Consider the following 25,576-nt stretch of genomic DNA (forward strand, 5'->3'; position numbering starts at 1 on the left):
ACATTCTACAAAATTCGAACCGAACGTCTGAGCAATTGCACAGCCAGGGTTGCCAGATTCAAGTATCAAAAACCATCCGAATGGACATTCAAAACTAGCACAAAAGCATCCCAATGACTATTCACAGCCCAAATATCAATAACTAAAATTAAACAGTAGCCCAAATCTAAACTCGAAAAAAAACAGAGGACTTGGCAACCCTACGCTGCGGACAGCATCTCTTGACGAGTTCATGCTTTATCTCTGGATAAAAGTCAAAACTGAGTTGGAGAAAGTTGTTCTTAAGAAGTTTTCAGATATAGGAAATGAAAACACACTTTTCAAAAGGCACAACGCTATTTTATTATTTTAAGTAGCTGAATGTTTTAAAAGTACACATAAACCTTAATAATGTGTGATGCCATTGCCTTGCTATTGTGTGTTTCTGTGATGAGAATCATGTGATATAAGAGTTTATTATAAGACGTGAACTTGAGCACAAATGTTCTGCGCATGTGCACAATGTATTTTTGCATCCAATTATTCACATGCGTACTTTTCTCCTGCTGATCAGATCACAGATCGGAGTACATCACCCCCTTCAATACGATCCTAATTCGCATCTGATCATCCTCAATCGTATTTATTAATCGTGTTTACATGAAGACTTTTCAATACGATTGAGCCATCAATATGATTACAAACGGATTATTTGGTTGCATGTAAACGTACCTCCTGTGTTTTTGTGTTGTATATCTGCTCACTTCATCTTAGTCTCTCATTCAGCTGTCTTTAACATGTCTGATATGATACAATAGCACAGATGATAACATCAGTCGATATGTAACCGAAGCATTGTGTTACAGATAAAAAAAACAACAACAGTCTTTATATATTTCTGCTGTTCCTCAGACAGGTTAATGGGTCCTGTAAGTGCACTGTAAAGTGAGCATCACCACATCAACATGACCTTGAACATCTTCATTCATATATCTGATTAATATACAGTATAAAGTAATTTGTCATTGAAATGGGATTTGTGCACAGCAGGATCACATGATCATCACTAAATTCAATAAGGGGCCAATCCAAAGTCTTCATATTAAAATCTTCTTCATTAAAGTGTGAGGTTTCTGGACGTTCTGCTTCTTCTGTTTTCCTTTAAAGATTTAAAAGCAAAAGCAGCATCATCTAAAAGATTCATGTCTCAGCACAAGAGTTTCTAATGATCCAGTGATTAAATCAAGCAAACGGCCTTCACCGCTGAGCCGAGACCAGAAGCAGAGGAGCAAGTGTCTGGACGAGAGAGAAATCCTGAATAATTCAAGCGTCAGAACATCACATCAATAATTCATCATCTCAATCAGATCAAGGTACTTTCAACAAAACCCAGCACACGTCACAATGAATGGAGGAATGAAGGAGAAGTGTATTTATGTGAGATTCACTGTTTGACCGAGCGGGTCATTATAGACGTGATGCTGCCAATGAGAAGGATGTGGAGATAAACGTGCATTGAAACGCTCTCTGGTTAGTCTGAGATTAAACAGAGCCGTTCTGCCACTCATGTGATTCAGATGAAATACTGTATGTACATCAATCACACCTATAGATGAACATATGATTAAATATTTATGATAATCACACATCTCTACTCAATAAGTTTTTTAATGATTATGGGCACAAACTAACACGGGGTTAACAGAGTTATTTGACATAAGTACTATTGAGACGGGATTAGTTTTACATAGGGAGGTGGGGTAAAGCAATTTTTATCAGAGCTTATCAGGGATTTTAGTCCCGTCCGAATGCTCAATTGTCAGTAAAGATTACGACGACTTTTACCTTCTGTTAAAAGGTCTGAAGAGATTACCTCAGGTAATACTAATCCAGTGCGAATAGACCAGCTGTAAAAAAATTCAACTAATTGGCAACTAGCTGCCAGTAAATTACTGTATATTTTACATGTATGTTGTGTACTTGCAACAGTTTGTTCAAGTTAAATGAACATGAAACATTTTCAGCATTTATCTTCTACAATAAGTTACTGTAACCGTCTGCATAATTACAGCTATTTACACTGCAGCTGTAAATATACACACATTTCCTGTTCATTTGCGTGTTTCTTTCAAATATAAAAGCACTTAAAGAAGCATTTACTTTAGACCGAAAAACAAGTCAGTGGCAAACCAGTTCCTGAATAACACGACACAAACTTAAAAAAAAGTCAAATTTACTTCTCAGAGGCACAGAACTGTTTCTGAAACTGACGTTCTCCCCAAACTGAAATTAAACACAGTGTTTCACGTTTTTCTTGTCTGTATCATGTTGTTTGAATATCCGATATCAGGAAGCAAAGTAATGTGAACGTGAAGACGAGAGAGATGACGCGCTGGGTAATTGAGTTACCCCTCCCACTTCTGAATGTTTTACTGAGATTTCTAATCCTGTCCGAATTGACCATTAATATAACAGACGTCATGTAGTAAAATTACATTATGCCATCTACCCCCATAAAACTAATCCCGTCCAAATAGGGCTATAGTTTCACAGGGCCGAGGGATCTAAAGTTTTGGTCTCACTGTCAGAAGATGATCTCATGTAAAGGTTTCATGTGTTTTTGTTAAGATATACTGGAAAAGAGTGTTTTGGAGGCATTTTTATTTCTGAGTTGTGTGTGTAAGTCACCAAATCCAACCTTATTTTAATCACTAAAACATAACACCATTTTGAAACATGTCAGCAACTTCAGTAACTGATAGATGGGATTGAAAACATTTTTACACAGCGGGATTAGTTGTCACACAGTCTCAGGTATACAATGATAATGAAATGAAAACAATGTAAATACTATTCATCAAAATGATAACTGTTAATACAATATCAGAGGAAATAACTCACTATTAGGATTATTTTGTCTTAATATGTAATAATACAATCTATTTCTCTGCATTGATTCTTAATATAAGGATGTTTAGATGAAGGATGATGGATGGATGAATGTGTGGATATCTATCTATTATAGGCAGATATAGAAACAATATCCACCTTTAGTATATAGACAGAATTTGATTGAATTTTTGAATTATATTTTAGTGAGTGTAACAACAAACCCGTATTTGTGTATTAAAAACATGATTAATCTAACTAGATATAATTGAGCCAAAAACAAAATACTAGGTTGTGCCCCTCTTTCTCCTATAAGATTTAACTTGTGCAACTGCAGACTGCAAATATTAATAAGAGATGATCAGATACAGACGTACAGTAACAAACATGAGTCTCTAACACGGATGAGTTTCATTTCAGGTGAACGCATGAACGTTTGTAATCATTGATCATGACAGATGACAGATTTACCTGCACGTCTCATATCAGCCAATGAAACTAAAGCGTCTATAAAAGTGAGCTCTACGCTGAAAAATAGGGCACCTCCTTTCCATCATGTTTGGATTTATATCTCTAGAGAGCATCTTATATACAACAGTAGACAGAATAAAAACACATCTGTAATGTTAATACACAACACAACAAAACACAATCAACTTACTTTACTCATGACTGCAGGAAATATATATTACTTCTGAGGAGACATATATCTTTTCTCAAGTCAAAGACAAATTATAAAAGAGACAGCATGAACTGATTTAATGACATAAATCAAACTCATGCAGTGGTTCTTAACCCTTTTAGGACAAATATGTATCAAACTGCCAATATGTACCTTTGAAGTACTAATATGCACTCTTTGGGTACAAATGTGTACCTTTTTGAAAGGGTACTATCCCAGTGACAACTTGTGTACCTTTATCTCTGAAAGTGTATGCTGATTAACATTATTTCTTATTTATTAATAAATAGTGAGGTAGATTTTTATATAAATATAATTGTTATTATTATGTTTCATTTTATTAAATTTTGTGTAATAATGCATTCAATTTTAGGTTTTTATTCTATACAGGTTTTTTGTAAGTTACCATAGTGGAGACTAGTAGTACTGTTCCTATGACCTAAATACTGCTGAGGAGAGTTCTCAAAACTAATATAACAGAGCAACCGAAATCATGTAATATAGATCATTTAGAGATGCACCGTGTGTTATTTGGCAACGTGTTTTTAAAATGATGTGCATGGGACAAATCACATCATGTGTTGATTTGGTACAGGACGTAGGATTTACTATACAAACCCTACCGCTTCCATCTAACGCCATAATAACTAACAATGGTAAGGTCAAATATGGAAATCAACACTAAAGGATCATAAAATAGCAATGAATAAAAAAATTGAGATACACTGACAAGATTGTAACCCAGCAGATGTGTCACGCATGTGCACGAGAAATAATTGCTTCATACGCTCACTTTTGATTGGCTAAATGTTAGTTAACTAATGTTAGCAAAGTACCACATCAGAAAGGTGGTGGTGTGTGGATAAAGTAGTCTGGGACTCTCCGGTGTTCTCCGGTCCCCTGCGACTGCTACACACATGGTTACAGACAGTATTTAAAGTTTAATATAGTTTTGCCTTGATTTTTGCTGTAAACAAAACCCTCCCCCCAAGATAACCTGAATGCCCTTTTAAATATCTTGCTTTCAGGGGAGGAAGTACCGCCCCCATTGAGAAACGCTACTATAAAGTTTCAGATGTCTTTATTGTCCTAATACTCAATTTGGGACAGTTTTTGTTTCCTGTGTAAAAGCACTTCTAAAGTCTGATGCCTAATCGCCGCTAAACTGCAAACTCTTTACAGACTGACTACAAGACTAACTCTATATAATCCTCAAACCAGGTGTGATGTCCATCATCAGTTTTCATGTGTTCAAAACTTCAGCATGTTCTACAAAACCAAGTCAATCTGACCGTGTATTTTAATCCACTGATCTGGAATCTGATCTCATCATCAGACACTTTCAATGTACTGACAGCATCTATAAGTAAAGCTCAGATCAAGCCGTTCTGATCATTTTTACTTCTGTTTGGTAGGTTTTTTTTGCTTTTCCCTGAGGCAGAAACTGAACGTTGACACAGAAGTGAGCTCTAGCTGTCAGACTCCAGCGCACAGAGGGTCATTTCTGACTTTATTATGCACAATTCAATAGCGGAGCAAACCAAGATGCAAAAGAGCTGCAATCTAATTATGCAACGAAAACTTGGACTGCATTGTAGAGTTTCCAAGCACCTCTGAGTCTCATTTTCACGAAAAACTAAACCAAACAAATTACAACCATGTGCAATATCTGAGTGAAAGAAGAAAAAGCTGAACACCAACACAGTAGAGATCTCTGGAGCACATCAACACTGACAGACGAGATGAAAGAGAGTCCAGATTAAACATTCAAATGACAAGACAACCATGTTGAAAAGTTTGACTATCGTGATTGACTGATGACTTCATAGCTAGAGTCGTATATATCAATATTGAGTTAATGATGTGTTACAGGAATGACAGCAGACTACAAGACCTGAACACTAACAGACTGAAGCTGTATGAGATTTATGAGAAAAAAATACAAGCACCAGAAGATCAAACATCTTCCTCTAGAAGAAAAGCCATCAGACTATATCACTCACCATGATTCCCTCGTGTCAGGAAGGGCATCCGGTTAATGGCGATGGGCACCGTGCCGTGTTTGTTGTGGAAATGATGAACGTGATGAGTTGTGCTCAGGCTGGACGAAACTCTAGCGGAAACCGCCGGGCCCGGAAAGACGAGCAACGCTACCGAGAGAACCAGTCGCCATAAACCAGAACCGTTAACCCCGAAAGCCCTGGGCGGAGCTAAAGCCGGAGCCGGTGGATACGGCGCTAATCCATTCATCAGAAAAAAAGCCCTGAGGGCGGAGGAGAGAGGAGGCGGGGCTTCTGTGCCACGCCTCCTCACGTGACAAAAACAGCAAGACATGTCGTTAATCCAGGCCGGTATCCATAAGTTCCAGAGATTCCCTCATCGGGCAATCTGCCTTGAACGGTGACAAATCTTGATAAATTATGATCCTAAAGAAAACAACAATCCTGTAAGCAATAGAAAATACCTGAATGACACAAAAAATGGATAAAAAAAAACAATTTTCCAAGAGCTAAGCTTACCCAAACCATCAAAACAAGAACATTTTCCAATTACTCAAAATTAACAGATACATTACAGAAACTTAGAAACATTTCTAGAAAGATCTACAATGAAAAGCCTCCACTAAACATCAAGCTGGAGCTGAGAAAGATAATCCATCTAAAGTCCAGAAGAGGACAAACAGCATCATTCTGTAAAGACCGGAGATCTCAATACTGGACAGATCTGAGCTGATGGTCCAATCCATGAATCTTCTTTCAGATCGTCAAACCTCCAGAGATGAGCAGAAGACATAGCGCTGTTAGAAGAAGCCAAAAAAACCCCATAAATGATTCCAGCTCAGAGCGGATGACCAGGTAATAGAAATAAAAGCATCCCGTCGTCATCTAAAATCATTCTCAGCCTCGTCCTCATCCAATCAGCCTCTGTTTTTCCTCGGATCTCTGTCTGTTTCCAGGCCTCTGTTTAACTTCAGTCTCCTGTGGTAGAAATATGTTTTTGCCATATGAGCCGAGTCCTGGGATCTTGCATCGTTTCTCGGCACGGCCGATCGACAGAGGGAGCGTCTGCTCGGAGCGGGAAGGTCTCATGCTAATGAAACGAGACTCTGCAGCATCGCAGCATCCATCCTCTCGCTGAATCCTGATCTCTCTCTCTCTCTCTCTCTCTTAGCGACGGTTACCGCGGCAGCGACACGAGGGAAACAGAGAGACAGGAGGAGACGATTCACTCGTGTAGAAGCGCTGGCCAAGATCGCAGGAGAACGAGCAAGACGCTGCGTACATGAGATGAATCGAGAAGAGAGAGACGGAGGAGGTGGGAGGGAGAGCGAGCGAGGCGTGTACACGCACATACACATACTGACTCTTGCTGCTCTCAATGACTAATTTAATCTCAACACTGTAAGTCCTTTCAACACTTCACAAATGATTTAATATCTCCATTGCGTCTTCTAGATGAGAATAAATAAAGAGCTCAAGGAGACTTTTGCTTCATAGTTTTCTCTTCAAAGGGCAAAAGACCTCAATAATCTCAGACACCGTACATCTCCCATGAGCCCATGTTTCAGACCAGATCTCAACAAATCTTTCAAACTGTGCACACCTGCATGTAAGACATTAAACCTGATGAGAATCTATGAATAATCACCAGATGAGAATATTCTTGAATGTCTGAAATAACAGCAGAACAACTGGCGCTGAAGTCAGAGATCTTTAACATCACACAAGATCAGATCATCATCATTATCATCTAAACATCATCAAACCAGACGTACAGATGATCAGAACGTTCAGCCCTTCAGCTAATACTGTTGCATTGTGGGTAATCACACAGAGAAGATGACAGCACAAGACTGAATTAAAACAATTACATGACCAATTAAAAACACTAATGTGTCCACTGCTCTGTGATCTGTAGTTATAAATAAAGCACAAATATATAAGAATGACACTTCAGGAAACTCTTTAGATGAGGAACTTCTGTGAAAGATTGGGGGGATTTTGTTCCCCAGATGTAAATCTGTAGGTAAGTATCTGATTGGCCATTGAGTGATTTCATGACATTTACAGAATGAGTGAGAGTAAAACAACAGCTAAAATCTGACCTCACTCATGAACCATAAAAGGACCGACAGTCTTACTGTACGTACACACCGCCGCAGACCTAACCCTTCCAAAGACGCTCAGTCAAGGACGCTTCTCAAAAAGTACGGGGAAGCTTGTTGACGCTTTGGCCGCTCTGAAGTCTGTGTCACCGTGAAATGGTAACGCGAAAAACCCCAATACATTGACATTATAAACCTTTTATAAAGACAGCATTTTTATCATCGTTTTGGTCACATTTAGTCTGGAAAAAATAATAGTTAGCTATTATTATTATTACAATTATTATTTTATTTCATCTGTGCAATTGGTTAAATCTGTGTTACGGTGAAACATGAATCAACTACGATAACATTAGCTACATTTTCTTCCTGCGATGTGACTATATGGATTCGTACATCGTGATATTGATGCTTAAACGATACACTGTGCAGTCCTACTGGCAAGACACAGACACATTTGAGTAACAGTAAAATGTTATAAATCATCAGCACTCACTTCACAAACTCACCGGGGACACCAACTATACCAGCAATTTTATCCCATGCCTCGTTCTTTTGTAACTGGTCCCTATATGAAAATAAAGTCATGTCATAAATGATAGGAAACCCAGGAACGGCGATAACCATTTTCTTGGAACTAATGTTTTTTCTAGGAACGAAAGTTTACATCGTATGTTTCTCCGGAATCAGACAGCGAAGAACTATATTCCGATTGGTTGCTGGCGTTTTGCCGCTGCTTGCCGCTGAACCGCGTCATAGCTCATTAGCATAAAGTTGAGCTTCTTTCAGCTTTCTGAATGACGCTCAAGTCAGCTGAGAGAAGCCAGCTTCCATTGTAAATGAATGACTTCAGGTAACTTTGGAAGCTCAAGTCTGCGGCGGTGTGAACGTACAGTTAGAAACGGCTATGATAAAAAAACATTGGATTAAGAAATAAATGCTGAGTGTGTTTGTGTGTTTTGAAAGAGGTGTGGATTTTGAGATATTAAAACAATCTTCCTGTGGTTTAGAGATCATTGGGGGTCCTGCTAAGGTGACCTTGAACAGCAGTGCACGAATAAAGAACAGATGAGAGAAAGACAGATAGATGAGACGATCAGCTGTCATTCACACCAGAGGCTTTAGATAAGAGATGAATGTTTCTGAGATGAGATCCGGTTAGATGTCAGTACTCATACGCGGTCAATCCACTCTTCACATGTATCCACACACAGAAGTAAATCCCAGAATGCACTGCAAAAACCTCAGAGAAAATTTTATTTTTTTTTGAAATTCAGAGGCGATTTCCCGGACAGGGATTAGACTAGTCCTAGACTAACATAAATGTAAGAGCTGTCCAAACTGAAAACAACTTGCACTGACATATCTTAAAATACATCAGTGCCCTTTGTTTTGCCTTAAAGGTATAGTTCACATTAAAATGAAATTCTGTCATCATTTACTCATCCTCATGTTGTCTGATGAACACAAAAGAAGATATTTTGAGAAATGATGGTAAACACACAGCAGATAGTGAACACTGACTTCCATAGTAGGAATAAAAAATATGTATATTAAAAATACCCTAACCCTAATCTAATCCATTTACGGGAAACCACTACTCAATATTTCTCTGAATTTGTACAACAACTTAAAAAAACAAGATTACAAAATTACAACAATGAATGAAAAACATCAATGGAGTTTTTCAACAAGCACATAAACACATCGAGCTGAAGTCAAATCACAACAACACTCACTCAGCATCAATGTGAAGGATTTCTTACACAACTCATACGCTTGTAGGACAGATCTATACGTCTCTCTCTGTCTCTCGTTCAGTTTGTCCAGAAACATTCAAACATTCAAATGTTTCATCTGTGCTTGATGTGAATTCAGTAGAGAGCACAGCAGACTGAGACGTCTCTTATTTATTGACTCTAATTGGACGATCGCTTTGTGACTAGAAATCTGACACTGCTAGACATTTCACAGACAGACAAAAAAACTTTATTTCTAAAATGCGGTTTAATTGTGTTTGTTTGTTTGTTGATGTTTCACGCTGTTAATCCCAGCAGATGCAGCTACAACAACAACACAACCAAATTACAGCAAGACTTTCTGTGTGTGTGTGTGTGTGTGTGTCTGTCTGTGTGTGTGTGTGTGTGTGTTTGTGCAGGTGTGTGTGTGTGTGTGTGTGTGTGTGTGTGTGTGTGCGTGTGTGTGTGTCTGTGTGTGTGTGTGTGTGTGTGTGTGTGTGTGTGTGTGTGTGTGTGTGTGTGTGAGCAAACAGACACAAGCTAATTCAAATCCGCACAGGATATGACATCACAGAGGAGACTTTCCCATAATAAAACACATTACTGTATCTCTCAGATAATAACCAGATATTTACACACAGTGCTCCCGATCATGACACAGTCTGTTCTGAGTTGTTGCCATGGCACTGCTGTTTGGTTGCTAAGGTGGTTGGAGGTGGTTTGAAGTTGTTGCTATATGGTTGCTAGGGGTGATTTGAATGGTTGCCAGGCACTGCAAGGCAAACCTTCTTACTGATGTGATGTGAACATCTGTCACACAAAACTACAGCTGAAGATGAATACTGAGAATTACAGTAGTACAGTACAAGTGACAGACAAACAGACAGACAGACAGACAGACAGACTGACAAAAGGACAAAACGACAGATAGATAGACAGAGAGAGAGACAGAGAGAGAGAGAGAGAGACAGAGAGAGAGAGACAGAGAGAGAGAGAGAGAGAGAGAGAGAGAGAGAGACAGACAGACAGACAGACAGACAGACAGACATAGATACAGACAGACAGACTGACAAAAGGACAGACAGACAGACAGACAGACATAAATACAGACAGACAGAGACAGGCAACCAGAAATAATGGACTAGTAATGGAGAATTTAAAATGAGTTTAAAGAATGAGAGATATTTACTCTTCTGTTTCTATAGTAACCATTAGAAATATAGAATGATAAAATATGATAAGACATGTAGATCATCTAAAGTGATTGAGAGTAATGTGGTCTGTATTGCAGGATGTTGGAGTTGGACAGAATCTTTGGGCTCAGTATTAAATGAGACACTGCAGTAGTTCTGCATCAGCGTATCGATTCCCTCTTGGCTAGAGATTTGATTTCTCTGAGAAGAGAGCAGTCGTCTGTGTCTCTATGAACTCATCTTTAAATGTAACGCAGGAAATAAATACTGAAGCTACACAATGATCAGATCTAAAACACAACACAGCCATATGGCACATGATCAAATCATGTATGACAAACACTGAGCGTCTTTAGTGTTTTATGTATCTCTGAGTTTCTAGAAGTTCAGATTTTTCTCTCATTTGAAGAAGTTTTTCCCTTCAGTGACTTTTACATTTATGGACTGTCAGTACAAAAAACATTTATACAGTATCAAAAGATCAAATCAATCTCTGGACGTGACCTTCATTTTATATCTCAAATATTTCAGCAAAACAAATGCATGTACTGGCTTACAAGAGTCACTAAAACACAGTGAGACGCTAAGAGTCTATTATAAAACACATTCAAGATCACAGTCAAACACTTCAGCTTATTTTTACTCTTGTCCTTTTATAATACAGCAAAATCATCTCTTATAATATCATGAGGAAGAGGCGGTTAAAGGGATAGTTTATCCAAAAATAAAAATGATGTCATCATTACTTCAGTCTCTCTCTCTATATAGGATTTCTCACTGGAGGTTTCTCAATAGAGATTCATATTTCAGCTGGCTGTTATAATTGACCTCCTGCTCTCTAGAGTCGCTCCTGTAATACTAAACTACCCGCCCCGGGTCAAACGACTCTGAACTTGTTTTAAAAAGAAAGACTTTTTGATTGTTATTTAGTGGATTTGGGATTGGATCTTACTCACCCAGTGTGAAGTTTTTCTCAATAGCAACAAACCCACCCGACTGACAGCCAGAGGTGGGTAAACCATAAAAACCAACAAGCCAGGAGTTCACCTCCTGCTGAAAAACTGTGCTAATTAACAAATCCAGGCGATTGGAACAAAATACTGGAGAGGACTTTTACTCAAGGCACGTGGGTTACCCACCTCTGCAAGCCTTTCAGTGCTTTCATAGGAGATTCCCAATAGATTCAAAAGAAACTTTCTAAGACTGTTCATGAAAACAATCACCTGAGAGAGGAATATAATGAGCTGAAATGTGGGAGTGTTTTAGAAAGCATCATCTAAACTTTGTGTGCAACAAACATTAAGCTAATAAACATAAGTTTCAAGTCCCTTTGAAATCCAAATCGTATTTATTTTGGCTTTTAGTGTGAACATGACCCACTGTATAAAACAAACACGCTTCAAGACATTGACAAAATTCTCTGTTCGGCTTCTCATCAGATTCCAGGCTGCGGGCTTAATTAAGCACTATTGGCTATTTTAAAAGGAGGAGGGGACACTCAATAAGCCCCCCCTAACCTCCAGGTTTAGTGGAAATGACACAAATAAATGAAATAGTGTTTTCTGCTGTGTGGTTGGTACGGTGGACATAACAGCATAACATATTGTTGTGACTACAGTGTCGAATCTGTCAAGTGTGTTCAATAATTTAACTCTGCATTGACCAGTGATGGTCGGCACAAACATAGAAAGAAACATAATGAAACTACTGCAGTTTATAAAGATCATAACTGCAATATATAAAGTGCTAAAGACAAGCAGCGCAGATTAGCATCGACTCAATCTGTTCAGAGCTCTTAAGATCTCAGTTTAAGACTGAATTTAATGGCATCCATTAGTCCAGACAACTCATAGAAACAAGTATTCAGATCAATAAATATATGTGTGTGTGTGTGTGTACCTGGTATTTATCACATCTTGAGGTCCCCATGAGGAAACAAGCTTATAAATCAAACAGGACGATGTTTATTAAAAATGTGAAGTAGAAGAAAGTTTTCTGTGATGGTTTGGGTTTTGGGAAGGGAATAGAACCCTACTGGAAAATCCAGCTAAGACCAGCATAAGCTGGTAGCTGGTTTAAGCTGCTTTAAGGTGACAGTAGCTGGTTTAAGCTGGTCCCCCCAGCCTGACCAGCTAAATCCAGCTTAAAGAGTGACCAAACACTGCTAGACCAGCTTGCTACACCAACAATACCAGCTAAAACCAAGCTGGGACACCCGCTAAAACCAGCTCACCAGCTTATGCTGTTCTTAGCTGTATTTTTCAGTAGAGACTATACAGTTTGTACAGTATAAAAACCATTACGTCTATGGAATGTCCCCACAAAACATGGAAACCAGAATGTGTGTGTGATTGTGTGTGTGTTTGTAGCCCCTCAAGAGGTTCAATCACTCAACTCTTGAGAGAAACCTCCTGATCTTTACTGACTCCTACATTTAGGACTGAAAGAAACATGTTTCCACAGCTCAAAACAGAGCAACTTTAATCCCTATAAGAAACCAGGAGATGTCGGTCACAAAATTGAGAGAATGTGGTAAATAAATACAGCCCTGCTAAAAAAAAACAAAAAACCAGCATGGACCAGCATGGGAATTATGCTGGTCTATGCTGGTTTAGCTGGTGGTCACCAGCATACCAGCACCAAAACACAACATATGCTGGTATGACCAGCATGGGATGCTGGTGCTAATGCTGGTTTAGCTGGTGCTAATGCTGGTTTAGCTGGTGCTAATGCTGGTTTGGTGCTGGTTTAGCTGGTGCTAAAGCTGGTGCTGATGCTGGTTTGATGCTGGTTTAGCTGGTGTATACTAGCAAACCAGCACCAAAACACAACATATGCTGGTCTTGCTGGTATGCTGGTTTTTTCAGCAGGGAGTAAACAAAAGATCTACGAGAGCCTTAACTCTTTCGCCACCTGCGTTTTTAAAAAAAAAGTTGCCATCCAGCGCCAGCATTTTTTATGATTTTCACAAAAGTTGAATGTCTTCCAGAAAATTTTCTTCTTTAAATATATAAACATACAATATATTAAATGAAAAACAGACCGTTTGCTTTCCTTCATTTCTTCTCTTTTTATCACCTCTCAAATACGGGTAGGTTTCTTAAAAAACACAAAATTTAGAGCAAAAAGCTGAGATAACTCTTTCTAACTTTTGATAGAGATCAGATTCAGAGCGATCCTTAAAACTTACACCGACATAAAGCTGTTTGCTCTAGGGTAGAGCTGTGACTGTAATTACCACCGCACCACCGCATTGGTTGAGTACGACCCGCGGTCGGGAAGTGTGCCCTGCGGTGGTGTGCACGTCACAAATTATGAAAAATATAAAGTACAATCTTGCCCAGTGAGATGTCTTCAGGTTCTTGTTAACGCAAACAGCCAGCAGACGCGGAGTTAATGCGCTATTTGCAAGGGAAGGCAACCGATATCAGTGATGACCCGCTGACTTGGGGGCGTAACAATGAGGAAAGATATTGGCCGTTCTCTTTTGGTCACTCAAAGTTGCGAAAAAGTACCAATCTGCGCAACCAGTACACCATCAGAATGCGTTTTCAGCGCGGCTGGAAACATTATAACCCCAAAAAGGTTTCTCACTTGTTGTTTCATGAGTGGAAGTGCTACAATAAACACAGATATGCGCTGATCCCCTGGGTGCTCCGGGGCTCGACTCGAGCATCCACCGAAATGGCCAAGCACATACACACAGTTGCTTCACATTTACTTCACATCGCGTCTAAAACCACGCGGAAAATGTCACCGTGCCATTTTCCTCCTCTTTAAAGCGTGTGGGCGCTTCAGCGCGTCCTCTGTTACTAAGTAACCTAAACATTGCCGCTTGTGACGAGCACCCACCGGCGGAGAAAGAATTTGGCACCTAAGAAGACGCACGTTTGTTAAGAACTGTATATCTGATCATCATTTAGATTTTTATATTTCAAAATATATGTATGCATTATGTATAAGACGTGTATGCATCAATGTGCACGTGCACATACGCGCATGCCCCCCCCACACACACAAACAAAATCTACAACCACCACACCACTGCGGTGAATTTGTGCATTGCCATCGCCATCACCGTCACAGCCCTATCCTAGGGTGATACTTCTGGGTTTTATAAGTTGCAGAACTTGGTAGATAATAGCGGGAAGTCGGAAATCCTCGTCATTGGCAGAGAAGCGTTTTCTCTTAATTGATGAGTTAACTTGTCAATTGCAGTGAAAGAGTTTGAGGACATCTATTCAATTCAATTCAATTTTATTTATATAGCGCTTTTCACAATTGGTGATTGTTTCAAAGCAGCTTTACATTAATAGAAGCAGTGGAAAGCAGACATCTCTTCCTCTCACGCACTTCTGCTTCTGCCTGAACGGTCTATTTAACACAGATCACACAGAACCGACCATGTCACACCATATGTCTAAAAGCACATCAAACATGTTTGGAAAAAAAAGAACTGATGGACTTTTATGTTTTGAGTGATCATCACATTAAATGAAATGGTCCACCAGGGATAAACAGCTTCACCAAATCATTTAACTTTCTGATCAAACTCCTAACCCTGGACCAGCTAATGACCATACATAACCAGTTTACAATCAGTTGTAAATCATGTAAACCCACTAGCATCACAAACTGGCTTTAGTTGGATTTTCAAGCAGGCAGAGAGAGAGAGCTTTTCTCTGTTTGTCAGGGACTCCCTCTGTTAAAGAAAATAAAACACGGCTGATCGGGCATGTGCTTTAATTACCGGAGTGAAATCTGAAGGGCAGACACATTGTGGGTTGCCAGATCTGCTCTCGGATCCCCTAAGCTGGCTGGAGAAAAGAGAAGATACTGTGTCACTAAGTAAATCCACGTCTCAGAACCAGCGCCAACCCTCTGAAACAACCAGCACGTCCTATTGAAGAGCAAAGCTTCATGGGTCTTTCATGAGTGTTGATTTTCCCTTATGTTGCGTAACTCTAAAGTTCAAAGAGGGAAGATCCTTACCGCCGTGAGGCTCAATCTTACCTCTCTGCCACAGCCTGATATTGGAAAAACTGCAAGAATCGAGCCAGAAGAAATCTGGAGTAGATAGATGACCATAAATTCATCTGTGTTTAAAGGTTGGGTGAATGTACCTGGAGCTCTTTCAGCTAATGTTTGTAAGCAAGATTAACACGGGTCCATTTCTTAAGAGCTCAGATTTAACACTTTAAACTCAGTGTCTCTGATGGGAAACATTTCTTCTTTGAATCTTTGAGTTATTGAGGTCTTAGTGAAATGATTCAAGACTATGACCTATTGGTAGCGGTGAAACGGATCACAAAACTCACTGTTACATAACAGTTTTGAGGCACAGATCGGATCAGCAAAAACTGGGTTGGAAAAATATAATAAGAACAAATAAAGAAATTAAACAAAACACACAAAGTAAGGTCTAACACTGGGTTGCGTGCCGAACCGAGGGGGCTGGTCCATACGGATCAGCACTAATCATTAGTATTGATAAGTTTAGTTTCTATGCATTTGTGATGAAGAAAAGAAAGAAATCTTTCCAGAAAACAATCTGGATAATTTATCCGATCTAGCTTACGGCTTCTCATATTTCAACCCTTACAATATTTCACATTAGAGCGATGCCAAAACACACACCCTCAAATACCACAACCAAAACTGCATGAAGTAGAAGAAAATATGAGCTCATGAATATATATTAGCATGGGCTCAGTCTTTAATAATCTCAAATATTGCTACATTACTGGTTTCTTTTACACTCCCTGAATGTCCATGAAGGTTTTGTCGCTTCTAGTCATACAGTTATCGCTGCCAATAACCAGGTGGGCTACGTGTGCTGACAGGCATCCCGAGTTTGTGTCCCAGTAAGTGATGGTTTCCAGACACTCTCTTCCGGATCATGTGATTTCCCATCCTCACATACGGATCAGTACAGAAACAGCAATGATGCACAATGGCTCTTATAGAAAAACCACATGAAATTTTTACATGTGATCAATAAATTATGGTCCAGGATTCAAGTTTTGAGGAACATTCCTCCCAAAACAACACTTAACCATACCGTCATGTCAAACAGAAGAAGAGCGTGTGCGTGTTTTACCTTCAGTCTGTGGCGGTCATCAATTAACAAACACATAAGGACACACCATAATGACAATTAACACACAAACAAGAAAAGCTGAATGAGTTTGCGACCTGTTCTTTAAAGACGACTTTAGCTGTGTCCCAATTCAAGGGCCTCAACCTCATAAGCATGAGACCTTAAAAGGTGAGCACTCGGTCTTTCAAGGTGGAAGCCCCAGAAGTTCGCGAAGAGAATTGAAATGAGACGGTCTAACCTTCGGACGACCCATAATTAGCGTCACCTGCTGCACGCGCCAACCGCGCCTGTCAGCAGGACACATCAGAGACGTTTCTGACTTATTAAAATAAAAATGACATCAGAAAAAATATTTATTTATTTTTTAGAAAATATGACACGTTGCTGTATATTAAACTATTCAACAGTATACCAAATTAATCAACCTTAGAAATATATGCAACATAAAAATAATAATATTAACATATATATAATACTAAAACAGTGACAAGAATTTTTTTTCCTGATAAATACACTTTTATTTAATAAAGGTTTTAATTGTTTATTTTAGACTATCCACCCATTATATGCAGCTGTTGCAGACGCGCAATGAATCTTGGGATATCCTCGGCTGTTAAGGATCCATTCGTTCTATCCTTAACAGCGCCGAGAAATGAGGACGCATTTTGAGGCTTCATTCTAAGCATCCTTTGAATTAGGACGGCCTAACTAGCCTCAAGTCGTGCTGCCGTGATGCAATCGGTCTTAAAATACATCCTTAGAAGGTTGCAGCCTTTGAATTGGGACACAGCCTTTATGTGACAGCAAAATGATCAATACACACAGACATGAAGAGAACCAGAAGCATTTCTTACTGGTTCAGTCTTAGTTAAAAAATAAACAACAACACTGATCTATTTATCAGGATTGAGGAACTTACAATCTCAGGCAAAACAAATCTGACAAATTTAAACCAATCGAGGAGAATTGAGTTCATATACTGCCATGTATATATCCAGTTTGCACAGAGCTCACAGCAGTAAGAGATCTTGCTAACACGCTTTTTCTTAATCATTCAGTCCAAGTCATATATTTCACAAGTATATTATCCCTATCATTTTAGTTTTGTAATAAAAGAAATGAATATGTTAGCACTTTTTAATATTTCATAAATCAACCAGAGCAATCTGTCTCATTATAACTCACAACACATCTAACCTGCTGGTTTAATTATCCTGTCTGCTCGTGTGCATGTTTACTTGTTTAATTCAACCAACCAACCAACATAGCACAAGACAAGCATAACAATTAATCCTTACAAGAAATCACTCGTGTGAAAACAAGATGATAGCAGAGAGTCTGAGCACAAGACACAAAATAAACAGCAGGGCGTCTTCACTTCATTTACAGTCACACTGATGTGATGTTTGGGTTTCACACAGAGCACGACTGCTAAAACATATTGACGAAAGATTAAACAACCTTAAAACGCTCTTCAATCAAACTAAAAGAAGAGTTGAGTGCACAATTTCTAAAAAACCCTTTGGAAAAGGGAGTCAGGCCGAGTACCAAAACACATTTGTAGCCAATCAGCAGTAAGAGGCGTGTCTGCTAACTCACATCGTTGCCTGGTTTGTGTATGTGTGGGGCGGGTCTTTTAAAAGAAGGTCCAGATTCTATTGGGGTAGGGGCGTGTATGTTTAGGTGATTTCAAATGTCAACATTGGCTTTCAAACATTGTGCACTCCGTCTTTAAACCTTTAGTGAAGGTCTGAACGCTTCAGATGTTTATACTGTACTGTATGATGGCTGTACTCACGATCACTACAGTATGAGCCGCTGTATGATGTCATGGTGCAGTCACAGGTAAAGCCCTCCCACTGCTGCAGACACACCCCCTGATGATGACATGATTCCTCCGTACAGGTCGTGCTGGGTCCTAAAACACAAACACACACACAAACACTTCACATCTCGCTCCAGTACTACTACACTTTATAAACAACTATTATAAAGACAGATGACTGCTCAAGTGTGTGTTTGTCTCTTGGTCAAGTGATGAAACATCTGCTTTACTTTATTTGTGTCATTTATGAATCAGTCAGAAACAGTTGTTAACATCAGTATGATTGAGATCTTGGATGGATGTGAGATAAACCACATTCAACTTGGATCATTAAACCATGGGTTAGTTATTATCTTCACATGCAGCATGCAAAAATACAGAATGAAGCCGCAAGCCCAGAGACGAGACAAAACCTTATTTCATTGATTGTGTCATTCATTCATCAGACACACATACAGTAACATCCTGAACGTCAGAATTTCTGATGATTAATTGTCTCTTTCAACTCTTTCTCTTCATCGCATACAATCATTTAAAAGCCTGAATTAAAATATACAACATTTTGTACAAAGTGGTAACCTGTTTAATAAATATTATTTTATTCATAATGCAAAAACATGTGCTCTCAAACTGTGTTTTGTGTCTCACCATCAGGAAGAGTGACATTACATTATTAGAAATAAAAGAGAAATGTAAAGATTAAGAGAGAAACTGGTCTGCAGTCTTTTCTGCTGGGCAGCTAAATGAAATGACATCTTTGTAGAGTAATTAAACATTCATTCAGTTAATTGTGTTTTAATCATAAATCTAAAAAGGTTTACCAATGAAGAGAAGTTAGAGTCATGACATTTGAACCTGTGCATACGTGGATTAACCTTACGGGCAATTGGGCAAATACCCAGCGACACCAAAACTCCACCAAAATATAATCAGTGATTCAAAATTCTAATTCTGGTCAGCCCTTATGAAAACACCTACTGTATTTCAGTAAATCTTAAAGGAGCTGTATATCTAAAACATTATAAAACACTGACCTAAATTTGAATTTATTTTAGAAACGTAAAAAGATTCAGGGCTTTTGAAATTTCTTTTCATGGCTGAAACCCTAGAAGCCACCTCCTCGCTCGGCCCCTGTGCTTCAGTGCCAGTTGGGACTGGTTTTAGGTCTCTTCTCTTGGGTTTTAAGAACTTCGTATTGAAGTGTGTTAGAGGGACTTGAATTTAGCTGTATACAGAATTTAAGGGAGTGTTTTTGGATGTGTATTATTAGGGGAATTCAGCCCTGCATGCATTAGTAGGTGTTCTTCTCTGAACTCAATGGGAGTAATCTTGTTAGGCCCCCAAACTTCACAACCACATAGTGCTATGGGGAATTTAAAAATGTCAAATATTTCACACCAAAGTGTAACAGGAATGTCTGTTTGTATAAATTTGCCTTTGATAGCATAGAATGCTCGACTGGCTTTCTGTCACATTGATGATGACTATAAACGTTATGTATTTGTAGCTTGTTTGAGAGTATGGATGATGAGGAATGGAGAACATCTTTATCTTATTCAGACACATTCAAATTTTTGCCTTTCATTTACAGTTACACAACTGACCATCACATCCTCGATCCACCTGACCGACTCTGTGGAGGGCATCTGCGAGCAGGTCGGGCAAGCGGCCGTTCAGATCCACGGAGGCCAAACACCCCTGGTATCCGTCCCGGGACGCGATCAGCTTGGGCAGACTGTTGTACATGCCCTTGGCTACTCCACCGATGTACAGCTCTCCTGTAGAAAGAGCACAAACACAGTTGTAAGCAATCGTCTGATCTGGGATCATTTCTAACTGATCGAAACACGCATACACACACAGAATTGTAAAGTGCTATAATCAGGTCCCCACTGCTTCTATCAACCTAGAAAATGTGAAAAAGATCAACCCAGTAACTTACTTTTGGTAAACCATTCTCTCCAAGCATGTAGAAAAATAGATCATTGACATTTGGCTCCCCTTGTGATGTCAAAATGGGATAATACCCCCCCCCCCCCCCTAATATGCACTATCCAACCACAGCACTGCCATTTAGTGCAGATTTGCATTTTAAAGGACACACCCAAAAATGACACCTTTTTGCTCACACCTAAAAAATGTCAATTTTAACATCTTATAATAAATGATCTATATGATATTTTGAGCTTAAACTTACACATATGAACTCTGAGGACACCAGAGATTTATTTGATATCTTAAAAAGTCTTGTGAAATGTCCCCTTTAATTGCAGGTGTAAATCCCATAAATGAGCGTTTCATGAGTGTTTGGTACAAGACTCACGCACAGAAGTAACCTTAGAAACACTGCAAAAGTTTCAAATATAAATCTTGTTCCACATTAACTCTCATCTCATCTCTCACCTGACCAAATCAGCTCATACACGTGTTAACTCAAGCAGTTTACTCAATCACAGTGTCCCAAAATACTATCATAACCTTGTTTTAGTCAAATCTGTTGATTATTTGTAGAGAAATCACAGAGAGACAATACTTTAAAATCTATTCTAAATGTAACAGGAAGCCAGTGTAAGGACCTGAGGATTGGAGTAATGTGCTCAGATTTTTTGGTTCTGGTCAGAATTCTGGCAGCAGCTGTCTAATGGTCTTTTTGGGGATCCGAGTAAGGAGTCCATTGCAGTAATCCACCCTGCTTGTGATGAAAGCATGAACAAGTTTCTCTAAGTCCTGTCTTGAGACAAAACATCTAATTCTGGCAATATTTCTGAGATGGTAGTAAGCTGATTTGCTTATCGCTTTCACGTGACTACTGAAATTAAGGTCAGACTCTAAAATTACACCAAGATTTCTGACTTTATTTTGTGTCTTTAGACCCCTAGAATCAAGGTATGTGTTAACTTTGAGAGTTTCATCTTTATTTCCAAATACAATGACTTCAGTTTTGTCTTTGTTTAACTGGAGGAAGTTTTGACGCATCCAACAGTTAATTTCATCAATGCATTTACATAGAGAGTCAATGGGGCTGTAGTCATTGGGTGACAGGGCTAAGTATATCTGGGTGTCATCTGCATAGCTGATAGAAACAAAGCAATTTGGTTCTTTTTCATTATTTGACCAAGTGGGAGCATATACAAATTAAACAGAAGCGGTGCAAGAATTGAACCCTGTGGGACTCCACATGTCATGGATGTCCACTCAGATTTATGGTTACCTATGTTCACATAGTAACCTCTTCCTTGTAGGTATGTTTTAAACCATTTGAGGACCATCCCAGAGAGCCCTACCCAGTTTTCCAGTCTATGTAAGAGTATGGTGTGATCTACTGTGTCAAAGGCAGCACTAAGATCTAGTAGCACCAGCACTGATATTTTACCTGAATCAGAGTTTAAGCGAATATCATATATTATCTTTATGAGCACTGTCTCTGTGCTGTGATGCTGACGGAAACCAGATTGAAAATTGTCCAGATAGCCATTTGAGTTTAAGAATTTGTTCAGCTGATTGAAAACAACCTTTTCAATGATCTTGCCTATAAACGGAAGATTTGAGATAGGTCTGTAGTTGCTAAGTATGGTTTTGTCTAGGTTACTCTTTTTTAGGAGAGGCTTAAAAACTGCTGTTTTAAATGACTTTGGAAAAGTGCCTGTGATCAGAGAGGTATTTACTATTTTTAAGAGGTCAGTTTCTAAGCAGTTAAGTACCTTTTTGATAAAAGATGTAGGGAGCGTGTCAAGGCTTCAAGTTAATGCTTTAAGATGTTTTACTGTTTCTTCCAAGGTTTTTATAACAATTATGTCAAATTATGAGAGAATTACTAATTTCTTAGGTTGTTGTAATGATATCTGACTGACCACAGTACAATTTGAGGCCGTATTGATCGCCATTCTGATATTACTGATCTTCTCAGAGAAAAAGGTTGCAAACTCATTGCATTTGTTGTCAGAGAGCATTTCACTAGGAACTTGATTTGGGGGGTTTGTTAGTCTCTCTACAGTAGCAAAAAGAGTGCGAGTGTTGTTTATGTTGTTGTTTATAATGTTTGAAAAGAAGGTCTGTCTAGCTGTGCCTAGTTCTACATTGAAAGCACGAAGACTGTCCTTATAGATGCTATAATGTACTTCAAGTTTTGTTTTCCGCCACATACGTTCAGCTTTTCTGCATGTTCTTTTCATGTGCTGTACTGCTGTTGTGTTTCTCCAGGGTGCTTTACGTCTGCCAGTGATCACCCTGACCTTTACTGGAGCTATACCATCAATAGCATCTTTAACTTTTATGTTAAAGTTTTCAAGGAGAACATCAACAGAGTCTGCCGATATGTTTGGCAACATTGACATAGCATTCATAAATACCTCACTGGTGTTCTCATTTATGAACCTTTTTTTGACATAGACAGATCTAGCATCAGTGGCAGGACAGATCAATAAATCAAAGTAAACACAGAAATGGTCAGATAGTGCTTCATCCTTGATTACAGTGGATGAAATGTTTAGACCCTTGCTAATGAGCAGATCAAGAGTGTGTCCCCGATTGTGTGTAGGACCTTGCACGTGCTGGGTCAGATCAAAGGTGTTTAAAACATTTAACAGTTCAATTGCAGTATTGTTTTCTGCATTGTCTATATGAATATTAAAATCTCCAGCAATAACAAAATAATCAAATTCAGAGGAAATTGTTGATAAAAGTTCTGTGAATTCATCAACAAATGCTGAGGTGTATTTGGGAGGTCTATAAATAATTGTAAACAGAATTTGTGGTGTACCTTTTAAAGCAATACACAAATATTCAAAAGACTGGTAATCACCAAGTAACACTTGCTTGCATTGAAAGGCATCTTTGAATAAAGCAGCTATTCCTCCACCCCTTCTAACAGCTCTACAGACACTTATAAAAGTAAAGTTGGGTGGGGCTGATTCATTGAGGACTGTAGCACTGCAGCTGTCATCTAACCAAGTTTCATTTAGAAACATAAAGTCCAGGTTGTTAGTGGTGATAAGATCATTAACTAAAAAGGATTTGTTCTTTAGTGAACGGATGTTCAGAAGTGCTAACTTAACAGTAACTGGTTTTGTCACTGTATCAATCTCAGAATGACGTATTATAGGCAGTAGATTAGATAAAATTGCTGTGCGGCTGGAGAAGGCCTTCGTCTTTCTATCACATGTCAGGACAGAGATAGGGAAAGCTAAAGGGACATCGGGCGCCCACTTGTTCTTAAAATATTTATGATTGTTACTGCTGACGTAGCGGGGACCCAACACACATCAGTTACCAGTGCTGTTTGCAGATGAGGGCTGGTGTGATCCCTGACGTTGAGGCAGTGGTCGGGAGTGCTTTCTCAGATGGAGGGGGAGGGCGGGCTGGGCCCGAAGGCTTTGGTGGTTGAGGAGCCCGCCGTTTCTTGGTTGATATTTGGGGACTCGCAGCAATAGAGTGGGAGAGCTTTGTTCCAGCAGATACCAGTTTCTCCATTTTCTCTGAAAAGCCCAGAAGTGGTGATGTTGGAGAGAGGGAGAGAGAGTGTGACGACATCAGCTGTGATTCTGGTGTTCCTGAAGGCTGGGAGGGGGTGTTTTCATTCCTCTGGTCATTATCAACAGAAACGTCCTTGGGTGTTGATTCACAATCCAGCTGTAGCGAGGTCTGTGGGCAAGGGCTCAGCCTGAGCTGTGTCTGTGAACAGTAGTTGTGACTGCAGAGTTTTATCCTTGTCATCTGAATGTCCATCCAGGTGCTGGTGTGAAATTCCTGTGGTCATTTCCGCTGTTCAGTAGTGGACTGGCACACTCAGCTGATGGATGATGCATGGAGAAAAAGATATTGTCTTTAAGCAACCTAGCACCTAGTTTGTTTGGGTGGATACCATCTGTGTTAAAAAGTTGCCTTTGGCTCCAGAAGATATTGAAATTGTCAATGTAATTCAGTCCTCTCATGGTGCAGGTTTTTTGCAGCCATGAATTTAAACTTAGTAGCCGAGAAAACATATTTGTTCCTCCGGGCTGGGAGAGGTCCACTGATGAAAGATTGAACTTTCAGTCTTGCAAGTGTTTCAAGAAGTTCTTGAAATCCACCTTAAGGAGCTCAGACTGCTCTTTCCAAATATCATTCTTTCCCACATGTATGACAATCCGACTGACAGACTTATGTTTCATCAGAATGTTGCAAAGTTCCTTGTTAACATCAGAAACCGTTGCCTGAGGAAAACAGTATGTACGGGTAGCCTTGCTTTCAAAGTTTCTGATAATATTGTCACCCACTATCAGCGTGCTTGGCTCGGCTGCTGTCTGAGCGGAGCGCCGGTGCCTATATGATATTGAGCGTCTGTTAGCTCTGTTAGCTACTGGTGATGTGATCTGTGTCCATTAACATTTGGGGATTCTTCACCCAAACTCATTAGTGCTTCAAATCCATTTTCAAGCCGTACAGGGGGTGGTAGAATACCAATATTGGCTACTCGAGTTGTACCCATATCTGGGGTAGATGATGCTAATGCAGCAATTTGTGACACTCGTGACAGTCTAATGTCTTGAGCACTTTTGGGTCTCGCACCCTGTTTATGCCATCGGTTTGTGTCCTCAATTTCTTTAGGTTTCTCTGAGCTCACTATGACCTGTTTATAAGCATTAGGTTCACAGGACTCACCAGCTTTATGTTGAGAAGGACCTCGATGAAGCTCCGCTGTATGTTCTGGCAGGGTCGGCAGCGCCACAAGTAACTTTGTTTCGAGAACTGCAATCTTTTGTAAAAGTCTGTGGCAGTTTGAGCAGCAGGTGGATTGAGATCCAAAAGAAGGCATTTTTTCTTCTTTTCTTCTGTTCACTGAGTGGAGTTTGTGATGAGAAACTCATGATCAGATATTAGTTTAGTTTGTAAGCGCATCTTAACCCCTGATAATAAAAACAATGGCTTGGTAAAATAATGACATGTTTGTTTACCTGTGCTGTATTAATTTATTTACTGTATAACCATGATTTTCTATTGAATTCTTCTGGACCCAATTAAAAAAGCAGTTATTCATAATTTTTTAATCTTTAGTGACATGTTTCCTATAATAAGCTTGAATAAAG

The 25,576-nt window shown here is 39.3% G+C and overlaps 1 protein-coding gene across 11 annotated transcripts in view; it reads right to left on the reverse strand.

Annotated features, from left to right (window-relative positions):
* nrxn2b (neurexin 2b) overlaps window positions 1-25,576 on the reverse strand; it is a 380,291-nt gene that overhangs the window by 43,863 nt on the left and 310,852 nt on the right. For 9 of the 11 annotated variants that reach the window (XM_055218533.2, XM_055218549.2, XM_055218495.2 and 6 more), the window contains 2 exons: window positions 20,117-20,290; window positions 18,486-18,605 (listed from right to left, as the gene is read on the reverse strand). In XM_055218533.2, the coding sequence (XP_055074508.2) occupies window positions 18,486-18,605; window positions 20,117-20,290 (294 nt within the window). Of the gene's footprint in view, window positions 1-5,553; window positions 6,898-18,485; window positions 18,606-20,116; window positions 20,291-25,576 lie in introns of those variants that run through there. The other 2 variants (XM_055218569.2, XM_055218565.2) reach the window with 2 other exon arrangements.

The sequence above is a fragment of the Misgurnus anguillicaudatus genome, chromosome 21 (assembly GCF_027580225.2).
Source record: "Misgurnus anguillicaudatus chromosome 21, ASM2758022v2, whole genome shotgun sequence".
NCBI lineage: Eukaryota > Metazoa > Chordata > Actinopteri > Cypriniformes > Cobitidae > Misgurnus > Misgurnus anguillicaudatus.